At 46.6% G+C, this 20,581-nt stretch overlaps 1 protein-coding gene across 6 annotated transcripts in view; it reads right to left on the bottom strand.

Moving 5' to 3' along the window:
• LOC115123518 (tight junction protein ZO-1-like) overlaps positions 1-20,581 on the bottom strand; it is a 224,165-nt gene that overhangs the window by 15,208 nt on the left and 188,376 nt on the right. For 4 of the 6 annotated variants that reach the window (XM_065022265.1, XM_065022264.1, XM_065022263.1 and 1 more), the window contains 10 exons: positions 19,757-19,967; positions 18,437-18,537; positions 17,260-17,442; positions 16,900-17,082; positions 15,649-15,912; positions 12,908-13,810; positions 10,990-11,081; positions 4,236-4,424; positions 3,499-3,635; positions 1,640-2,126 (listed from right to left, as the gene is read on the bottom strand). In XM_065022265.1, the coding sequence (XP_064878337.1) occupies positions 1,640-2,126; positions 3,499-3,635; positions 4,236-4,424; positions 10,990-11,081; positions 12,908-13,810; positions 15,649-15,912; positions 16,900-17,082; positions 17,260-17,442; positions 18,437-18,537; positions 19,757-19,967 (2,750 nt within the window). The remainder of the gene's footprint in view (positions 1-1,639; positions 2,127-3,498; positions 3,636-4,235; positions 4,425-10,989; positions 11,082-12,907; positions 13,811-15,648; positions 15,913-16,899; positions 17,083-17,259; positions 17,443-18,436; positions 18,538-19,756; positions 19,968-20,581) is intronic. The other 2 variants (XM_065022267.1, XM_065022266.1) reach the window with 1 other exon arrangement.

The following is a 20,581-nucleotide window of genomic DNA, read 5'->3' on the forward strand; positions in this document are numbered from 1 at the left end:
TACCTAACAGGCTCTACTACCTGACCAGAGTATTACCTTACCTAACAGGTTCTACTACCTGACCAGAGTATTACCTTACCTAACAGGGTTATTACCTTACCTAACAGGGTCTACTACCTGACCAGAGTATTACCTTACCTAACAGGGTTATTACCTTACCTAACAGGTTCTACTACCTGACCAGAGTATTACCTTACCTAACAGGCTCTACTACCTGACCAGAGTATTACCTTACCTAACAGGTTCTACTACCTGACCAGAGTATTACCTTACCTAACAGGTTCTACTACCTGACCAGAGTATTACCTTACCTAACAGGCTCTACTACCTGACCAGAGTATTACCTTACCTAACAGGGTCTACTACCTGACCAGAGTATTACCTTACCTAACAGGTTCTACTACCTGACCAGAGTATTACCTTACCTAACAGGCTCTACTACCTGACCAGAGTATTACCTTACCTAACAGGGTCTACTACCTGACCAGAGTATTACCTTACCTAACAGGTTCTACTACCTGACCAGAGTATTACCTTACCTAACAGGCTCTACTACCTGACCAGAGTATTACCTTACCTAACAGGTTCTACTACCTGACCAGAGTATTACCTTACCTAACAGGGTCTACTACCTGACCAGAGTATTACCTTACCTAACAGGTTCTACTACCTGACCAGAGTATTACCTTACCTAACAGGGTCTACTACCTGACCAGAGTATTACCTTACCTAACAGGTTCTACTACCTGACCAGAGTATTACCTTACCTAACAGGCTCTACTACCTGACCAGAGTATTACCTTACCTAACAGGGTTATTACCTTACCTAACAGGGTTATTACCTTACCTAACAGGGTTATTACCTTACCTAACAGGGTTATTACCTTACCTAACAGGTTCTACTACCTGACCAGAGTATTACCTTACCTAACAGGGTCTACTACCTGACCAGAGTATTACCTTACCTAACAGGTTCTACTACCTGACCAGAGTATTACCTTACCTAACAGGGTCTACTACCTGACCAGAGTATTACCTTACCTAACAGGTTCTACTACCTGACCAGAGTATTACCTTACCTAACAGGCTCTACTACCTGACCAGAGTATTACCTTACCTAACAGGGTTATTACCTTACCTAACAGGGTTATTACCTTACCTAACAGGGTTATACCAACGTAGCCACGCTCTAACCCTAACCCTAACCCTACTGTATATACCGTTTGTATTAAGTACTGTATATACCGTTTGTATTAAGTACTGTATATACCGTTTGTATTAAGTACTGTATATACCGTTTGTATTAAGTACTGTATATACCGTTTGTATTAAGTACTGTATATACCGTTTGTATTAAGTACTGTATATACCGTTTGTATTAAGTACTGTATATACCGTTTGTGGGTGTAGGGGGGCGGGGCTAGGGGCAGAACAAGACAGACTACAGTGCAAGGTGTATAGTAAAGTCTGGATAGAAGTATCAGATAAATTACCATACTGAAACAACCTGCCAAACAAACATCTACCCATTTTGTCAAGATGTTCGGATCTTTTTGGCTTTAACTGCTGCCGGACCAGAGTTCGAGTCCTGTTCAATGTTACACAACCCCCTGAATTCACTTCAACGGTACATCCTTACCTGACAGGTATGGCCTTGGACACAGCATTGTTGACTAAATTGTTGTGCTGCTGGTACTTGGGCCCCCTGTTGTCCATGGTGCGTGTGAACGTGTCCAGTCCACTGTCGTGGTCCAGGGCCTGAGGAGACAGCGGAGGCTTGGTCCTGCTGTTGTTGTTGACCACGCTGGGTTTAGGGTTGCTGCTACTGATCAGGTCTGTCTTCCCACCGTCGTTGGGGAGGAGGTTGTGGTTGAACTTGGGGCTTTCAAACTTCCTCTCAAAGGGCCGGGCTGAGGAGGTGTACGGCTTAGGGACGTATCGGTTGTAGCTTTGTGGGGTGGGGGTGGTTCCAGGGGTTTTGGGGGGTGTGTCAGTGCCGTTGACCCCCACTGGGGACCTCTGGGCCAGGTAGGGCTGGGAAGGGGGGTCCTGGAGGACAGGGGGGCGGAGACCAGAGAGGTCAAGTTTTGGAGAGGAGCTGAGGAGCTGGTCGGGGTGAGAGTTCACTGGAGAGAGAGGGAAAGAGACGTGAGTACCTACATACAGCCAGCCAGAGGTCAACTATGGATGTGAGTACCTACATACAACCAGCCAGAGGTCTACTAGGGATGTGAGTACCTACATAAAGCCAGAGGTCAATTAGGGATGTGAGTACCTACATACAGCCAGCCAGAGGTCAACTAGGGATGTGAATACCTACATTTAGCCAGAGGTCAACTAGGGATGTGAGTGCCTACATACAGCCAGCCAGAGGTCAACTAGGGATGTGAGTACCTACATAAAGCCAGAGGTCAACTAGGGATGTGAGTACCTACATACAGCCAGCCAGAGGTCAACTAGGGATGTGAGTACCTACATACAGCCAGCCAGAGGTCAACTAGGGATGTGAGTACCTACATACAGCCAGCCAGAGGTCAACTAGGGATGTGAGTACCTACATACAGCCAGAGGTCAACTAGGGATGTGAGTACCTACATACAGCCAGCCAGAGGTCAACTAGGGATGTGAATACCTACATTAAGCCAGAGGTCAACTAGGGATGTGAATACCTACATTAAGCCAGAGGTCAACTAGGGATGTGAGTACCTACATTAAGCCAGAGGTCAACTAGGGATGTGAGTACACCTACATTAAGCCAGAGGTCAACTAGGGATGTGAGTACCTACATTAAGCCAGAGGTCAACTAGGGATGTGAGTACCTACATACAGCCAGCCAGAGGTCAACTAGGGATGTGAGTACCTACATACAGCCAGCCAGAGGTCAACTAGGGATGTGAGTACCTACATACAGCCAGCCAGAGGTCAACTAGGGATGTGAGTACCTACATAAAGCCAGAGGTCAACTAGGGATGTGAGTACCTACATATAGCCAGAGGTCAACTAGGGATGTAAGTACCTACCTACAGCCAGAGGTCAACTAGGGATGTGAGTACCTACATAAAGCCAGCCAGAGGTCAACTAGGGATGTGAGTACCTACATACAGCCAGAGGTCAACTAGGGATGTGAGTACCTACATACAGCCAGCCAGAGGTCAACTGGGGATGTGAGTACCTACATTAAGCCAGAGGTCAACTAGGGATGTGAGTACCTACATAAAGCCAGAGGTCAACTAGGGATGTGAGTACCTACATTCAGCCAGAGGTCAACTAGGGATGTGAGTACCTACATAAAGCCAGAGGTCAACTAGGGATGTGAGTACCTACATACAGCCAGAAACTATTACACTTAAAGATGTCAACTTAATTCTAAGTACTTTTAGCTACCACAGTGCTCTTTAACAAACATATCACTGTCTTTGATGGAGGTGGCTCCACTAATATTAGATAACACTTAGTGTTCTGTTAAAGGTAGAGATCCCCTGAGACATCTATTCTTACCGTCGTTGGGGATGAGTTTAGGCAGGCTGTTGGGTGGTACAGCAGGACTGGGTGGTCCGTACTGAGACACAGGGCTGATCTGGGGGAGGGGCTCGTACCTCTTCTCTACCGGGCTCACCTTCTCCACAGACTCGGCCCTAAAGCACAGACACAAACAGAGGGTGTGTTTAAAGATCAACAACGTCACAGTCGAATTGGGCAGAATCATTTCATCTACAAATCACTGTCACTTTTTCACACAACTCATGTGATCAAGATTAGCAGTTCTGCCTCAGGACTTGATCCCCTCAAACGCGGTCAGCCTGACCTCCTGGCAGTCAGCCTGACCTCCTGGCAGTCAGCCTGACCTCCGGGCAGTCAGCATGACCTCCTGGCAGTCAGCATGACCTCCTGGCAGTCAGCCTGACCTCCAGGCAGTCAGCCTGACCTCCTGGCAGTCAGCCTGACCTCCAGGCAGTCAGCCTGACCGCCAGGCAGTCAGCCTGACCTCCAGGCAGTCAGCCTGACCTCCTGGCAGTCAGCATGACCTCCTGGCAGTCAGCCTGACCTCCGGGCAGTGACCATAGTGATTGTACTTATCCTCTCAGATCTATAGTACACGCGCCTTGGGGCTAGCTGTTGATTTGGGTAGGGTTGTGGGGGCAAGCCAGCTGGGTCTGCTGTAAAGGAAATGGTTCTAGGAGTTCTGGGTAGTGTAGTTTACCTGTTTGTAGTTGGTTATGGGTAATATAGTATACCTGTTGTAAGGGTAAGCCAGCTGGGTCTGTGGTGGGAAGCGGTTGACGCCAGGGCTGGGGTTCATGGCCTTGCTGTCGAAGCTGCGTCGGTCAAAGTAGGACAGCTGTTTCCTGTAGTACTCCTCATCCTCGTCAGCATCGCAGTGGTCCAGGGGTTTAGCCCCAGGGGGATTCTGGGACTCGGGGGCTCTGAGGGAGAGATGAGACACATCAGAGTTGGGCTCAATTCCATTTCAATTCAGAAAATAAAACCCACATAACAAAATGTTCCAAATGGAGAATTGTAATTAGAACGTCAGTGTTCTTCCTGATTTCACTGGAATTAAAATGGAATTGACCCCAAAACCTTTATACACTTACGAATCCATTCCACAAAGTAGAGTGAGAGACGGGCAGTTAGAGAGCCACACAGGAGAAAGTAGAGCGAAGGACAGACATTGATAACAGAGGGACAGACGGTCAGACATTCAGAATTAGTAACACCGACCAGAGTGAGGGGGAGAGGGAGAGGTCTGGGGTCCGCTTACCAACCAAGAACTCATTAAATGGGACAAACACCAAATTTAAACTCTGCATGCAGAAATCTCAAAAAATATCCTCTGTGTACAACGTAAAACACCAAATAATGCATGCAGAGCAGAATTAGGTTGATACCACTAATAATCAAAATCCAGAAAAGAGACGTTAAATTCTATAACCACCTAGAAGGAAGCGATTCCCAAACCTTCCATAACAAAGCCATCACCTACAGAGAGATTAACCTGGAGAAGAGTCCCCTAAGCAAGCTGGTCCTGGGGCTCTGTTCACAAACAAACAGACACCACAGAGACCCAGGACAGCAGCACAATTAGACCCAATCAAATCATGAAAAAACAAAAAGATAATTACTTGACTAATTAGAAAGAATTGACAAAAAAACTGAGCAAACTATAGAATGCTATTTGGCCCTACACAGAGAGTACACAGCGGCAGAATACCTGACAGCTGTGACTGACCCAAAATTAAGGAAAGCTTTGACTATGTACAGACTCAGTGAGCATAGCCTTGCTATTGAGAAAGGCCGCCGTAGGCAGACATGGCTCTCAAGAGAAGACAGGCTATGTGCTCACTGCCCACAAAATGAGGTGGAAACTGAGCTGCACTTCCTAACCTCCTGCCAAATGTATGACCATATTAGAGAGACATATTTCCCTCAGATTACACAGACCCACAAAGAATTAGAAAACAAATCCAATTTTGATAAACTCCCATATCTACTGGGTGAAATACCACAGTGTGCCATCACAGCAGCAACATTTGTGACCTGTTGCCACAAGAAAAGGTCAGCTTGTGAAGAACGAACACCATTGTAAATACAACCCATATTTATGTTGATTTATTTTCCCTTTTGTATTCCCTACTTGCACATCGTTACAACACTCTATATAGACATAAGGACAATTGAAATGTCTTTATTCTTTTGGAACTTGTGAGTGATATTTACTGTTTATTTTTTGTTTTTCACTTTTTGTTTATTATCTATTTCACTTACTTTGGCAATGTAAACATATGTTTCCCATGCCAATAAAGCCCCTTTCAATTGAATTGATAGACAGAGACACTAGATAGTGTTCACATTACATCACTGTGCTCAGTGGGTTGAATCTGTGTTTCACATACTGGTCGTTGCACTGTGGAACATGTCCACTAGGTGGAGCTCTGGGGTCGACTCTGATAAATTAACCAGGTAGATTTCCTTCCTCTCGGAAAGGACAAATCTCAGCATCATCCTTTACCCACCTCGTTTTATTAATTTATATAAATATCACTCGCACGCACGCACACACACACACACACACACACACACACACACACAGGGGTCCAAAATTGACGACCTCGATAAAGATGAGCAGTAATGACTGTATAAAGTTTGCCATTTGTTTGTTTTCATATTATTTTATACCAATACATTTTGTGTAACAAGTCATATAGGGTCAAAATGATTGAAATCCCTAAAGATTCTTAGAAATAAAGTAGTCGAAAGTGTAGTATTTGGTCCCATATTCTTAGCACACATCAAGTTTACGACTCTACAAACCGGTTGTATGCAGTTAGTTTTTGGTTGTGTTTCAGATTATTTTGTGCCCAATAGAAATTAAATGGTGAATAAATGCATCAATTTGGAGTCACTTTTTATTGTAAATAAGAAGATAATATGTTAATGTGGATCATCCTGAATGAAAATGTGGTAATTATACCCACAGTACATGCTAACCTCTCACCATAAACAACAGGAGAGGTTGGTAATTATACCCACAGTACATGCTAACCTCTCACCATAAACAACAGGAGAGGTTGGTAATTATACCCACAGTACATGCTAACCTCTCACCATAAACAACAGGAGAGGTTGGTAATTATACCCACAGTACATGCTAACCTCTCACCATAAACAACAACAGGAGAGGTTGGTAATTATACCCACAGTACATGCTAACCTCTCACCATAAACAACAGGAGAGGTTGGTAATTATACCCACAGTACATGCTAACCTCTCACCATAAACAACAGGAGAGGTTGGTAATTATACCCACAGTACATGCTAACCTCTCACCATAAACAACAGGAGAGGTTGGTAATTATACCCACAGTACATGCTAACCTCTCACCATAAACAACAGGAGAGGTTGGTAATTATATCCACAGTACATGCTAACCTCTCACCATAAACAACAACAGGAGAGGTTGGTAATTATACCCACAGTACATGCTAACCTCTCACCATAAACAACAGGAGAGGTTGGTAATTATACCCACAGTACATGCTAACCTCTCACCATAAACAACAGGAGAGGTTGGTAATTATACCCACAGTACATGCTAACCTCTCACCATAAACAACAGGAGAGGTTGGTAATTATATCCACAGTACATGCTAACCTCTCACCATAAACAACAACAGGAGAGGTTGGTAATTATACCCACAGTACATGCTAACCTCTCACCATAAACAACAGGAGAGGTTGGTAATTATACCCACAGTACATGCTAACCTCTCACCATAAACAACAGGAGAGGTTGGTAATTATACCCACAGTACATGCTAACCTCTCACCATAAACAACAGGAGAGGTTGGTAATTATACCCACAGTACATGCTAACCTCTCACCATAAACAACAAGAGAGGTTGGTAATTATACCCACAGTACATGCTAACCTCTCACCATAAACAACAACAGGAGAGGTTGGTAATTATACCCACAGTACATGCTAACCTCTCACCATAAACAACAACAGGAGAGGTTGGTAATTATACCCACAGTACATGCTAACCTCTCACCATAAACAACAGGAGAGGTTGGTAATTATACCCACAGTACATGCTAACCTCTCACCATAAACAACAGGAGAGGTTGGTAATTATACCCACAGTACATGCTAACCTCTCACCATAAACAACAGGAGAGGTTGGTAATTATACCCACAGTACATGCTAACCTCTCACCATAAACAACAGCAGGAGAGGTTGGTAATTATACCCACAGTACATGCTAACCTCTCACCATAAACAACAACAGGAGAGGTTGGTAATTATACCCACAGTACATGCTAACCTCTCACCATAAACAACAAGAGAGGTTGGTAATTATACCCACAGTACATGCTAACCTCTCACCATAAACAACAGGAGAGGTGGGTAATTATACCCACAGTACATGCTAACCTCTCACCATAAACAACAGGAGAGGTGGGTAATTATACCCACAGTACATGCTAACCTCTCACCATAAACAACAACAGGAGAGGTTGGTAATTATACCCACAGTACATGCTAACCTCTCACCATAAACAACAGCAGGAGAGGTTGGTAATTATACCCACAGTACATGCTAACCTCTTACCATAAACAACAGGAGAGGTTGGTAATTATACCCACAGTACATGCTAACCTCTCACCATAAACAACAGGAGAGGTTGGTAATTATACCCACAGTACATGCTAACCTCTCACCATAAACAACAACAGGAGAGGTTGGTAATTATACCCACAGTACATGCTAACCTCTCACCATAAACAACAGGAGAGGTTGGTAATTATATCCACAGTACATGCTAACCTCTCACCATAAACAACAACAGGAGAGGTTGGTAATTATACCCACAGTACATGCTAACCTCTCACCATAAACAACAGGAGAGGTTGGTAATTATACCCACAGTACATGCTAACCTCTCACCATAAACAACAGGAGAGGTTGGTAATTATACCCACAGTACATGCTAACCTCTCACCATAAACAACAGGAGAGGTTGGTAATTATACCCACAGTACATGCTAACCTCTCACCATAAACAACAAGAGAGGTTGGTAATTATACCCACAGTACATGCTAACCTCTCACCATAAACAACAACAGGAGAGGTTGGTAATTATACCCACAGTACATGCTAACCTCTCACCATAAACAACAAGAGAGGTTGGTAATTATACCCACAGTACATGCTAACCTCTCACCATAAACAACAACAGGAGAGGTTGGTAATTATACCCACAGTACATGCTAACCTCTCACCATAAACAACAGGAGAGGTTGGTAATTATACCCACAGTACATGCTAACCTCTCACCATAAACCAGGAGAGGTTGGTAATTAAACAGTACATGCTAACCTCTCACCATAAACAACAGCAGGAGAGGTTGGTAATTATACCCACAGTACATGCTAACCTCTCACCATAAACAACAACAGGAGAGGTTGGTAATTATACCCACAGTACATGCTAACCTCTCACCATAAACAACAAGAGAGGTTGGTAATTATACCCACAGTACATGCTAACCTCTCACCATAAACAACAGGAGAGGTGGGTAATTATACCCACAGTACATGCTAACCTCTCACCATAAACAACAGGAGAGGTGGGTAATTATACCCACAGTACATGCTAACCTCTCACCATAAACAACAACAGGAGAGGTTGGTAATTATACCCACAGTACATGCTAACCTCTCACCATAAACAACAGCAGGAGAGGTTGGTAATTATACCCACAGTACATGCTAACCTCTTACCATAAACAACAGGAGAGGTTGGTAATTATACCCACAGTACATGCTAACCTCTCACCATAAACAACAGGAGAGGTTGGTAATTATACCCACAGTACATGCTAACCTCTCACCATAAACAACAGGAGAGGTTGGTAATTATACCCACAGTACATGCTAACCTCTCACCATAAACAACAACAGGAGAGGTTGGTAATTATACCCACAGTACATGCTAACCTCTCACCATAAACAACAGGAGAGGTTGGTAATTATACCCACAGTACATGCTAACCTCTCACCATAAACAACAACAGGAGAGGTTGGTAATTATACCCACAGTACATGCTAACCTCTCACCATAAACAACAGCAGGAGAGGTTGGTAATTATACCCACAGTACATGCTAACCTCTCACCATAAACAACAGGAGAGGTTGGTAATTATACCCACAGTACATGCTAACCTCTCACCATAAACAACAGGAGAGGTGGGTAATTATACCCACAGTACATGCTAACCTCTCACCATAAACAACAGGAGAGGTTGGTAATTATACCCACAGTACATGCTAACCTCTCACCATAAACAACAACAGGAGAGGTTGGTATGTCTTGGTGGTATGCTCTCTTTTCACTCGTTCAATTATTATTTTCTTATTATAAAATGACTTGTTAAAATATCTTTCTCTGAGCAATTGTATTAATGATGTATTTTATACAGTCATGATTGTGTTAATAATTTCAGACCCCTCTGGAAATGACATTGATTTGATCCAGGGGGCACACGCTGAGTGGACACAACATTATGAACACCTGCCTGACCAGGTGAATCCAGGTGAAAAGTTATGTTAAATCCACTTCAATCAGTGTAGATGAAGGGGAGGAGACATGTAGATGAAGGGAAGGAGACATGTAGATGAAGGGGAGGAGACATGTAGATGAAGGGGAGGAGACATGTAAATGAAGGGGAGGAGGCGGGTTAAAGAAGGGTTTTTAATCCTTGAGACATGGATTGTATGGGCCAGAAAAAATATTTAAGTGCCTTTGAATGGGTAGTAGATGCCAGGCGCACCAGTTTGTGTCAAGAACAGCAACACTGCTGGGTTTTTCACGTTCATCAGTTTCCTGTGTGTATCAAGAATGGTCCACCACCCAAAGGTCATCCAGCCAACTTGACACAACTGTGGGAAGCATTGTTGTCAACATGGGCCAGCATCCCTGTGGAACGCTTTCGACACCTTGTAGAGTCCATGCCGTGATGAATTGAGGGCAAAAGGGAGTGCAACTCAATATAAGGAAGGTGTTCTTAATGTTTTGTACATCCAATGTAACATTTCTAGTACAGTATGTGGTCCTTTCAGGAGTTGAACCCATGACCTTGGCGTTAGTAGCACCAGGGTAGAGTGTTGTGGTTTGTGTGTGTATGGTGTGTGTGGTGTGTCAACAGGTGTGTGTGTGTGGTGTGTCTACGGTGTGTGTGGTGTGTCTACGGTGTGTGTGTGGTGTGTCTACGGTGTGTGTGTGGTGTGTCTACGGTGTGTGTGTGTGTGTGGTGTGTCTACGGTGTGTGTGGTGTGTCTACTGTGTGTGTGTGTGTGGTGTGTCTACAGTGTGTGTGTGTGTGGTGTGTCTACAGTGTGTGTGTGTGTGTGGTGTGTCTACAGTGTGTGTGTGTGTGGTGTGTCTACAGTGTGTGTGTGTGTGTGTGTGGTGTGTGTACCTGTAAGTAGCCTTTCCCTGCTCCAGGTTGCTGAGGGAGTTGGCTTTGGGGACAGGCCCAGGTGCAGTCACAGGTCTGGGCAGGTCTGCAGGCTGGAACACCAGACAGACCGGAAGTTAAACCTGACTATTGTATCTACACAGGTTGCCACTATCTGGCCAAGTTGCAAAGTGAGAAGCACCGAAATTTTACAATTTCTCTTCTTAAAATATGATTTGAAACCAAACCTTGACCTTAACCACTCTGCTAACATTATGCCAAATCCTAAATTAAATGTTTTTAATACATTTTTACAATATAGCCCATTTTGACTTTGCAGCTTGAATATATAGTGGGAAACAACTACACTACCTCACATGTTATCTTGGTATCCAATCACATTCATCAGGGGTTCATTACCCCAATCACATGTTATCTTGATATCCAATCACATTCATCAGGGGTTCATTACCCCAATCACATGTTATCTTGGTATCCAATCACATTCATCAGGGGTTCATTACCCCAATCACATGTTATCTTGGTATCCAATCACATTCATCAGGGGTTCATTACCCCCAATCACATGTTATCTTGGTATCCAATCACATTCATCAGGGGTTCATTACCCCAATCACATGTTATCTTGGTATCCAATCACATTCATCAGGGGTTCATTACCCCAATCACATGTTATCTTGGTATCCAATCACATTCATCAGGGGTTCATTACCCCAATCACATGTTGCTCTGCCAGAATAATCTGTGCTTCTACACCTGCATTGCTTGCTGTTTGGGGTTTCAGGCTGGGTTTCTGTACAGCACTTTGAGATATCAGCTGATGTAAGAAGGGCTTTATAAATACATTTGATTTGATTTGAATCCCCTATGTGTCACTGATTATTAGGTCTGGTGTATGTTCTTTCTAAGTAGCCCCTGTAGATAGGCTAAGTGTCCTAGTGGAGAACCCCAGACTAGGGCTGTGGTCGTCATGACATTTCATCAGCCGGTGATTGTCAAGCAAATAACTGCTCGTCTCACAGTAATTGACAGTTAATTAACGTAAACCCATTTAGCATCTCCTGGCTTCCACACACAGACTACAAGCCACTGATGCAGACCTTTGGAACGGCTACATTTTAAAAAGTCTAATAAAGCCCAATATAGACTTCATAAGGTATGCAACTATGATTTGAAAAATTCGCTACCAAAAGACATGAGTTTCTTGCCTTACTGCACACAGGCTGGGCATCATTCACAAGTGATAGGCTAATATTGTCACCCATCAGACTATTCTTGATTTAATCTTTACATTTACTAAATAATATACGTGTGAAATTTGTTTGGAGTTAGAATGGACCTTTATCGTGCACCTGTCCCAAAACAGGGACAGTGGAGAAATGCACTTAAATATCAAATACGAGGACGAGCTTTTCCGTTTTCTTGCCAGCCAGGTAGACTATACTCCTGTTGTAAAGAGAAGCAACGTGTTTAATATTAGGAAAGTTGAGAAATAAATATAGTATGCCTAGCCTATAGAAAGCTGATGTGATCCTCCTCTTTTTAGTAGAGGCCATCACTCGGTTTTCTCAAGCAATTGCATAGCCTATAGAAATGTTGCGCAACATGAGCTCATGGGCTCTCATGAAGTGTTTTATTAGATTTCCCATTCACATTAACATTGATATCAGAGTGTTTAGAAGGACAAATAGAGTGCTGAGTACCAGGCAGTTAGCAAGTTTAGCAGGCTACTAATGACCATCAGCAGCATCAGAGCTTGGAGAAGCCTAATTACCGTGACTAAACGGTCATATGGAATTTGACTACCATCATAACTAGTGACCACTGGTGTAGTGGTAATAAGGTTATTGTAACAGCCCTACCCCAGACATACATTATAAGCATGCTGTCTAGGTGTTTGGCCGTGTCGTACACCTACCCTCGTCACGGTAGAGTCGTCAGCCTCCTTGGCCCGGTCAACAGACAACGACCTTTTATTCTCAAACATCTTGACCCTGTTGAGCACCGATTGGGGCTTCATGGCCGGGTCGTCCCTTTCCTCCTCCCCCGGGGGCTTGGACCCCGCGTTTACTCCCATCTCTCCTGGGGAGGCCAAGGGTTCAGGTTTGGGAGGGGGCAGGGGCGGGTCAGAGGTCATTAGAGGTTCACGGTTGTAGCCACCGCCCCGGCTGGGAGGTCCTGGGTTATAGGAGGGTCTCAGGCCAGGAGCAGAGTCTCCGTAATACTGCTTGGGGGGGTCTGGGGAGCGGGGCGAGCTTACGGGGTAGCAGTGAGGGGACTCGGACTCGTAAGGGGAGCGAGCGTCGTAAGGGCCAGCCGAGGGCGGGGGAGGCGGTTCATCGTACCGCATAGGCCCCGGAGTTTTACCGTGACGAGGCCTGCCGTCGTAGCCCTGCATCCCCGCCGGTGCCTCATCGTAGCAGGGCTGGGGGGGGCTGTAGTCCCTGACTGGGCCGTCCTCGTAGGGGGTGGTCCCCCTGGGAGTGTAGCCCTGCTGGTGGCCCGGGCCAGGCTGATACCCCGGGGGCTGGGGGGAAGAGGTCTGCTGGTCGTAGGGGGGCCACTGGCCGTCTTCGAAGTGTTGAGGCACACGGTTGTTGTAGTGCAGGTGAGGAGTGTGAGGGTCAAAGTTCCCCTGGGGAGGCTGCTTTGGTTCGGCGTAGCCCCCCCCGTCGCTACAGTAGCCGTAAGGCGGGTGGTCGTACTGGCGGTGTGGCTGTTGGTCCTGGTAGGGCTGGTGGGTGTAGCTCAGAGACGACTTCATGCCGCCGTGGTTCACTCTCACTGGTTCCTCCAGACTGTACAGATCCTTCTTGTACATCTGCAGGGGAGTTGGATGGAATATAGAGACATTAATACTAGTAGGAACTAGCTAGTTACAGGTATTTGGTCAGAGCTCGGGTGAATAAGATTTCCAATGTATCAATCATTACACATGGCAAATTAAGTTGAAAACTTGTAAATCTCATTTGGAAAACTATGTTTTTAAAACAATTTAAATTAACAAAATTACAGAAACTACAGAAAATCCCCCAAAATCAGAGAATGAATCAATTAAAGGGGAGGTTTCTGAGAGGTTCAGCTCTAATCTTCAAGGACTGAACACAGATCAATTAAAGGGGAGGTTTCTGAGAGGTTCAGCTCTAATCTTCAAGGACTGAACACAGATCAATTAAAGGGGAGGTTTCTGAGAGGTTCAGCTCTAATCTTCAAGGACTGAACACAGATCAATTAAAGGGGAGGTTTCTGAGAGGTTCAGCTCTAATCTTCAAGGACTGAACACAGATCAATTAAAGGGGAGGTTTCTGAGAAACAACACATTATCATTCATACAATTAGATTGTAGTAACTCCAAAATATATCAATACATTTAACAAAGGTCAAAGTGCAAGTACTCAAGCAATTATTCCTAATCCGTTCTGAATGCATATTTGACTAGAAGTCTTTCAGTCACTCCTGAAAAAGTTCCGTATTCTCATGACGTCATCACCAATCAGTTGACGTAGTCACGTTTTTTGTTTTTTGTACATTTTCTGAAAGACTTCATTTCAAAACGGGTTGATGTGTAGCCTGTAGACAGCACCTTGAGTAAACGACAGACAGTCACTTCTTATGGTAGAAGCTTGTAACATAAACTTCTTACGTGAGTCAACGCTACAACGAAAGATATAGTTATGTAATGCCCCCCCCCCCACCCCCCCATAGAGCGAATCAACCGCTTTGACAGAGACTATTAAATACCAAGAAAACTGTCTGCAGGTTAGCATAGTTTGTCATGCAACATTACATTCAGTTGAGCATCTTATGCAACTACAATCTACTACAACAGCTACCAACTACATTCTACTATATAATAGCACTACAGCATACAGAACATATACCAACTACATTTGCCACTGCAAGAACATTGGACTAGACTTCAACTAGAGTCCGTCAGAGAAGTTAAGAAGCTGAAAGGAACCATTAGAGGCCATGCAAGAGGAAGAGACAACAGTAACCGTTAATGTTGGCGCTGGTTCTTCATATCCCGGTCACACGGTCAGACCGGTCCAAAATGGTACCCTATTCCCTATATAGTGCACAACTTTGGCTGGCTCTGGTTAAAATATACTTAATAGGGAATGGGGTGGGGTTTCAGATGTGCCCACAGACTAGACTAGACCCCCCCCTTCCCCCCGGGTGGACTGCAGACCCACTGTGATTGGTGCATGTGTACTGACCACACACTGACCAATCACACACAAGGTGCATGTTTGAGACGGACTACAGTACGTTGCAGTCGGACTGCACAGAATCACATTACAAATCACCTTGCTTTTCCATCCCATAATAACTAGTCATAAACGTGATGAAGATGAGCGATTCTGTGCAGCCAACGTCTTCCTCCAAACACCAACCCCACTCAAACACACTGTAAAATATAACAGTGTGGTCACACAGTGTGGGCGGGGCATGCAGACAAGAGAGCCAGTCAGAGGATAAAGAAGCGTGTGTGAAGAAGAAGACAGGACAGCAGGCTGGAGGGGGGAGGGGAGATGGGCGGGGCATAGAACCGGGCGGGGCAGTTAAGGGCATGACTGGCCCAGGCCCGGTCCAGGTGTTCTAGGGAGGCAGCAGGTAGGTGCTGGGGTGGTGGGGAGGTGATAGGTAGGTGAATACCTTGGGTTCAGGACCAGGGCCGAGCTGCGGGTCAGACAGGGGTTGGGGTTCGAGTGATGGTGGTGTTGGGGGCGGGGCTAGCTCAGTAGGGGCGGGGCTGCTAAGGAGTGAGTCTGCAGCCGGAGCTTCCTCCTCGGGTTCAGAGGTCATACCCTCTACCTGCAGTGCAGGTTGCTGTGACTCAGCCTCAACACCAGGGGGCGCCACAGCCACCGCAGCAGGCAGCAGAGAGGAAGGAATAGCCAGAAGAGCAGCATCGTCTTGCTGTGAAGTATCGTTAAGAGACATTTTTATTGCAACAGGCTGCCAAGAGAAAGAGCACAGCAACACTCCACAAACTACAGCAGTTTCTATCTCCATAGTAACCTTCTCTCTCCATGTTCCTCCTGCTTGAATCATTTTTACACCATCCAGAAACCCGTTTACAATGCATTTGTAACAGTGTGGTTAACTACAAACAGACAGTATACACAAATACATATGTATATTGTAAAGCTATGTAAAGGGTCTCTCTTACTGAAGGAACAAACACATGTCCTGTTTCACTCTGAAGAACAGAACACGTTGCAGGTTGTAATAACATGGTTTCAGCCCGTTTCGCCCCCTAGAGAGACACCTACAGCTAAACCTCCATTCATCTCTCCCTCCAATTCCTCCCTCTCTCCCTCCAATTCCTCCCTCTCTCTCCCTCCAATTCCTCCCTCTCTCACCCTCCAATTCCTCCCTCTCTCACCCTCCAATTCCTCCCTCTCTCTCCCTCCAATTCCTCCCTCTCTCTCCCTCCAATTCCTCCCTCTCTCTCCCTCCAATTGCTCCCTCTCTCACCCTCCAATTCCTCAAATTCCTCCCTCTCTCTCCCTACAATTCCTCCCTCTCTCCCTCCAATTCCTCCAATTCCTCCCTCTCTCTCCCTCCAATTCCTCCCTCTCTCTCCCTCCAATTCCTCCCTCTCTCTCCCTCCAATTCCTCCCTCTCTCTCCCTCCAATCCTCCCTCTCTCTCCCTCCAATTCCTCCCTCTCTCTCCCTCCAATTCCTCCCTCTCTCACCCTCCAATTCCTCCCCTCTCTCTCCCTCCAATTCCTCCAATTCCTCCCTCTCTCCCCCTCCAATTCCTCCCTCTCTCTCCCCTCCAATTCCTCCCTCTCTCTCCCTCCAATTCCTCCAATTCCTCCCTCTCTCTCCCTCCAATTCCTCCCTCTCTCTCCCTCCAATTCCTCCCTCTCTCTCCCTCCAATTCCTCCCTCTCTCACCTGATGAGGAGCGGCGGCCATTTTGAACCCGGACGGGTCGATGCGGTTGGCCGGGTCGGGCGGAGTCACGGCAACGTGCTGGTATCCAGGGTAACCGCCAGTCGAGGGGTCCTGGATGACGGGCGGGTCCTCTCTGACCGGCTCTGAGGAGCGGGTGATGGCTGGCTCCGTGGGAAGACCAACCTAATGGGATTTAGAAACAAGTTACTACACGCTGAGACTTAAAAACGTGTACGAGGTATAAGGTGTTGTTTTTTTCCCTCCAAGTATTGTCTTAAGGCATAATTCAGTATTTTTGACAGCGAACATGAATGAAATCAAATGTAAAAAAAAATGTTTTTTTTAAAGAATCCATCCCACCTCGTCGTTGAGAGTCTCGTCTAATTCCTGGTCGGTGTAGGCCCCGCCCTCTGTGTCCGTGTCCTCGTAATCAGAGGTGTGGCGGCTGTCCGTGCTGTACATGGAGTATTCACTGCCCGGGGCTGACAGGTATGACAGACGGTCATCATGGATGTCCAGGTCATCGTCCGGCGCACCGTCCGCCTGGGGAGAGGAGGAGAAGGTGGAGGAGCAGGGGGAGGAGAAGGAGGAGGAGCAGGAGGAGGAGCAGGAGGAGGAGGAGAAGCAGGGGGAGGAGGAGGAGAAGGAGGAGGAGGAGGGGAAGGAGGAGGTGGAGAAGGAGGAGGAGCAGGGGGAGGAGCAGGAGGAGAAGGAGGAGGAGCAGGAGGAGGAGCAGGGGAGGAGCAGGAGGAGGAGCAGGAGGAGAAGGAGCAGGAGGAGGAGCAGGGGAGGAGCAGGAGGAGGAGCAGGGGGAGGAGCAGGGGGGAGGAGCAGGGGGGGAGCAGGAGGAGGAGGAGGAGAAGGAGGAGAAGCAGGAGGAGGAAGAGGAGAAGGAGGAGGAGGAGGAGAAGCAGGAGGAGGAGCAGGAGGAGAAGGAGGAGGAGGAAGGAGCAGGGGAGGAGGAGGAGGAAGGAGGAGGAGCAGGAGGAGGAGCAGGAGGAGGAGAAGGAGGAGGAGCAGGGGAGGAGCAGGAGGAGAAGGAGGAGGAGGAGAAGGGGGAGGAGGAGGAGGAGGAGCAGGAGGGGGAGGAGCAGGAGGAGGAGAAGGAGCAGGAGGAGGAGGAGGAGGAGGAGGAGGAGAAGGAGGAGGAGGAGGAGCAGGAGGAGGAAGAGGAGAAGGAGGAGGAGCAGGAGGAGGAAGAGGAGCAGGAGGGGGAGGAGGAGGAGCAGGAGGAAGAGGAGGAGGAAGAGGAGGAGCAGGAGGAACAGGAGGAGGAGCAGGATGAGGAAGAAGAGGAAGAGGAGCAGGAGGACGAGGAGGGGCAGCAGGAGTAGGAGCAGAAGGAGAAATGGTAGTAGTAGATGTGAAGAAATATACAGTTTTCTTAGGGTTGCTTCAGCAGGTGAGTCGGAAATGTTTTGATGTTATAAAAAAGCTCCTGCACACTGTCTTCGCAAAGTATCATATTCATACGATAGATAATTTTTTAGAAAGTTTTACCGTAAAACTATAATGGACATCTGAGTGTTTCTCTCACCTTGCCCTCTGACACCCAGACCAACTGGTTCTGTTGCTGCTGAACGGTCTCCTTCAGAGCTCCGTACCAGCCATCGTTCATGTTGTTCATGTTGATGGTGGCTAAGACAGGAGGCCAAAAGGGTTACCGTTTTTATTTATTTCAAAAGGGATAGTGTCCAGATTTGGGCAATTAAGCCAAATTAAGCACATTTTTATGTCTCTTCGGCCAATCTAAAAGGAAGTTAAGAGGTACTTTTGTGAGACAATGCAAACTAGCGTAAGCGCAATGACTGGAAGTCTACCTGAACAGCTAGCATGATGCTACTAGTTAGCATGATAATAGCATGTTGCCATAATGCAGCCAAAATATTCCACTATCCCTTTTAACATGCTATTAGTAAGCATGATGCTACTAGTTAACATGATGCTGCTAGTTAGGAGGAGCAGGAGACTAGTTAGCATGATGCTACTAGTTAACATGATAATAGCATGTTAACAATTCAACTCAAGTGTCAAAGAATGGATCCCTGAGGGACTCTACAAGATATCAATTCACTTTTCTTAACATGCTGCTTTAATTAAACCAAGCAAACAAACGGTTGAATACTCAGGTTTATGATAGAGAGCAGTTTGTGTATGTAAACAGCCGGGTATCTAATAGGGCCAAATTATTTTGTGGAGTTCCTCAGGGATACATTCTCGGACCCGTGTTGTTTTGGAAACTTAATTTGATACTGTCATAATATTGTCAGAAACTTGACATAACAAATGCCCATCCTCTCTACTCTCCTCCCACCCTCTCTCCCCCACTGCCTCTCTTCCCATCTCTCCCTTCCATCTTCCCCCTCTACTCACTGGTGAAAAGGGGATGGTTGTTCTTCCTTTGTTTCAAGGCTCTCTCTACTCTCCTCCCACCCTCTCTCCCCCACTGCCTCTCTTCCCATCTCTCCCTTCCATCTTCCCCCTCTCTACTCACTGGTGAAAAGGGGATGGTTGTTCTTCCTTTGTTTCAAGGCTCTCTCTACTCTCCTCCCACCCTCTCTCCCCCACTGCCTCTCTTCCCATCTCTCCCTTCCATCTTCCCCCTCTCTACTCACTGGTGAAAAGGGGATGGTTGTTCTTCCTTTGTTTCAAGGCTCTCTCTACTCTCCTCCCACCCTCTCTCCCCCACTGCCTCTCTTCCCATCTCTCCCTTCCATCTTCCCCCTCTCTACTCACTGGTGAAAAGGGGATGGTTGTTCTTCCTTAATTCCAGGGCTCTCTCTACTCTCCTCCCACCCTCTCTCCCCCACCTCCTCTCTTCCCCTCTCTCCCTTCCATCTTCCCCCTCTCTACTCACTGGTGAAGAGATGGTGGTTGTTCTTCCTTAATTTCAGGGCCCTCTCGTAGAGTTTCCGGGCGGACTTCCTGGACTCGGAACAGAGCCTGGTTCTCATGTTCTTGACCCCCTGTTTGTTGTCTGGGTTCAAGAACACTACGATGGGGTACCACTGGGCGTAGTTCAGACGGTCTACTGCGTTGGGGGTGATGTCCAGCACTGCATGTTTGTCCTATATACCAGAAAAGACATCACTTACATAATCTATTCCTTCTACTGGGGCAGAGGGCCTCAACACAGTCAGTGATTCCTCCTACTGGAGTAGAGGGCCTCAACACAGTCAGTGCTTCCTTCTACTGGGGCAGAGGGCCTCAACACAGTCAGTGATTCCTCCTACTGGAGTAGAGGGCCTCAACACAGTCAGTGATTCCTTCTACTGGGGCAGAGGGCCTCAACACAGTCAGTGATTCCTCCTACTGGAGTAGAGGGCCTCAACACAGTCAGTGATTCCTCCTACTGGAGTAGAGGGCCTCAACACAGTCAGTGATTCCTCCTACTGGGGCAGAGGGCCTCAACGCAGTCAGTGATTCCTTCTACTGGGGCAGAGGGCCTCAACACAGTCAGTGATTCCTTCTACTGGGGCAGAGGGCCTCAACACAGTCAGTGATTCCTTCTACTGGGGCAGAGGGCATCAACACAGTCAGTGATTCCTTCTACTGGGGCAGAGGGCCTCAACACAGTCAGTGTATCTCCTACTTGAGTAGAGGGCCTCAACACAGTCAGTGATTCCTCCTACTGGGGCAGAGGGCCTCAACACAGTCAGTGATTCCTCCTACTGGAGTAGAG

The sequence above is a fragment of the Oncorhynchus nerka genome, linkage group LG9a, assembly GCF_034236695.1.
Source record: "Oncorhynchus nerka isolate Pitt River linkage group LG9a, Oner_Uvic_2.0, whole genome shotgun sequence".
NCBI lineage: Eukaryota > Metazoa > Chordata > Actinopteri > Salmoniformes > Salmonidae > Oncorhynchus > Oncorhynchus nerka.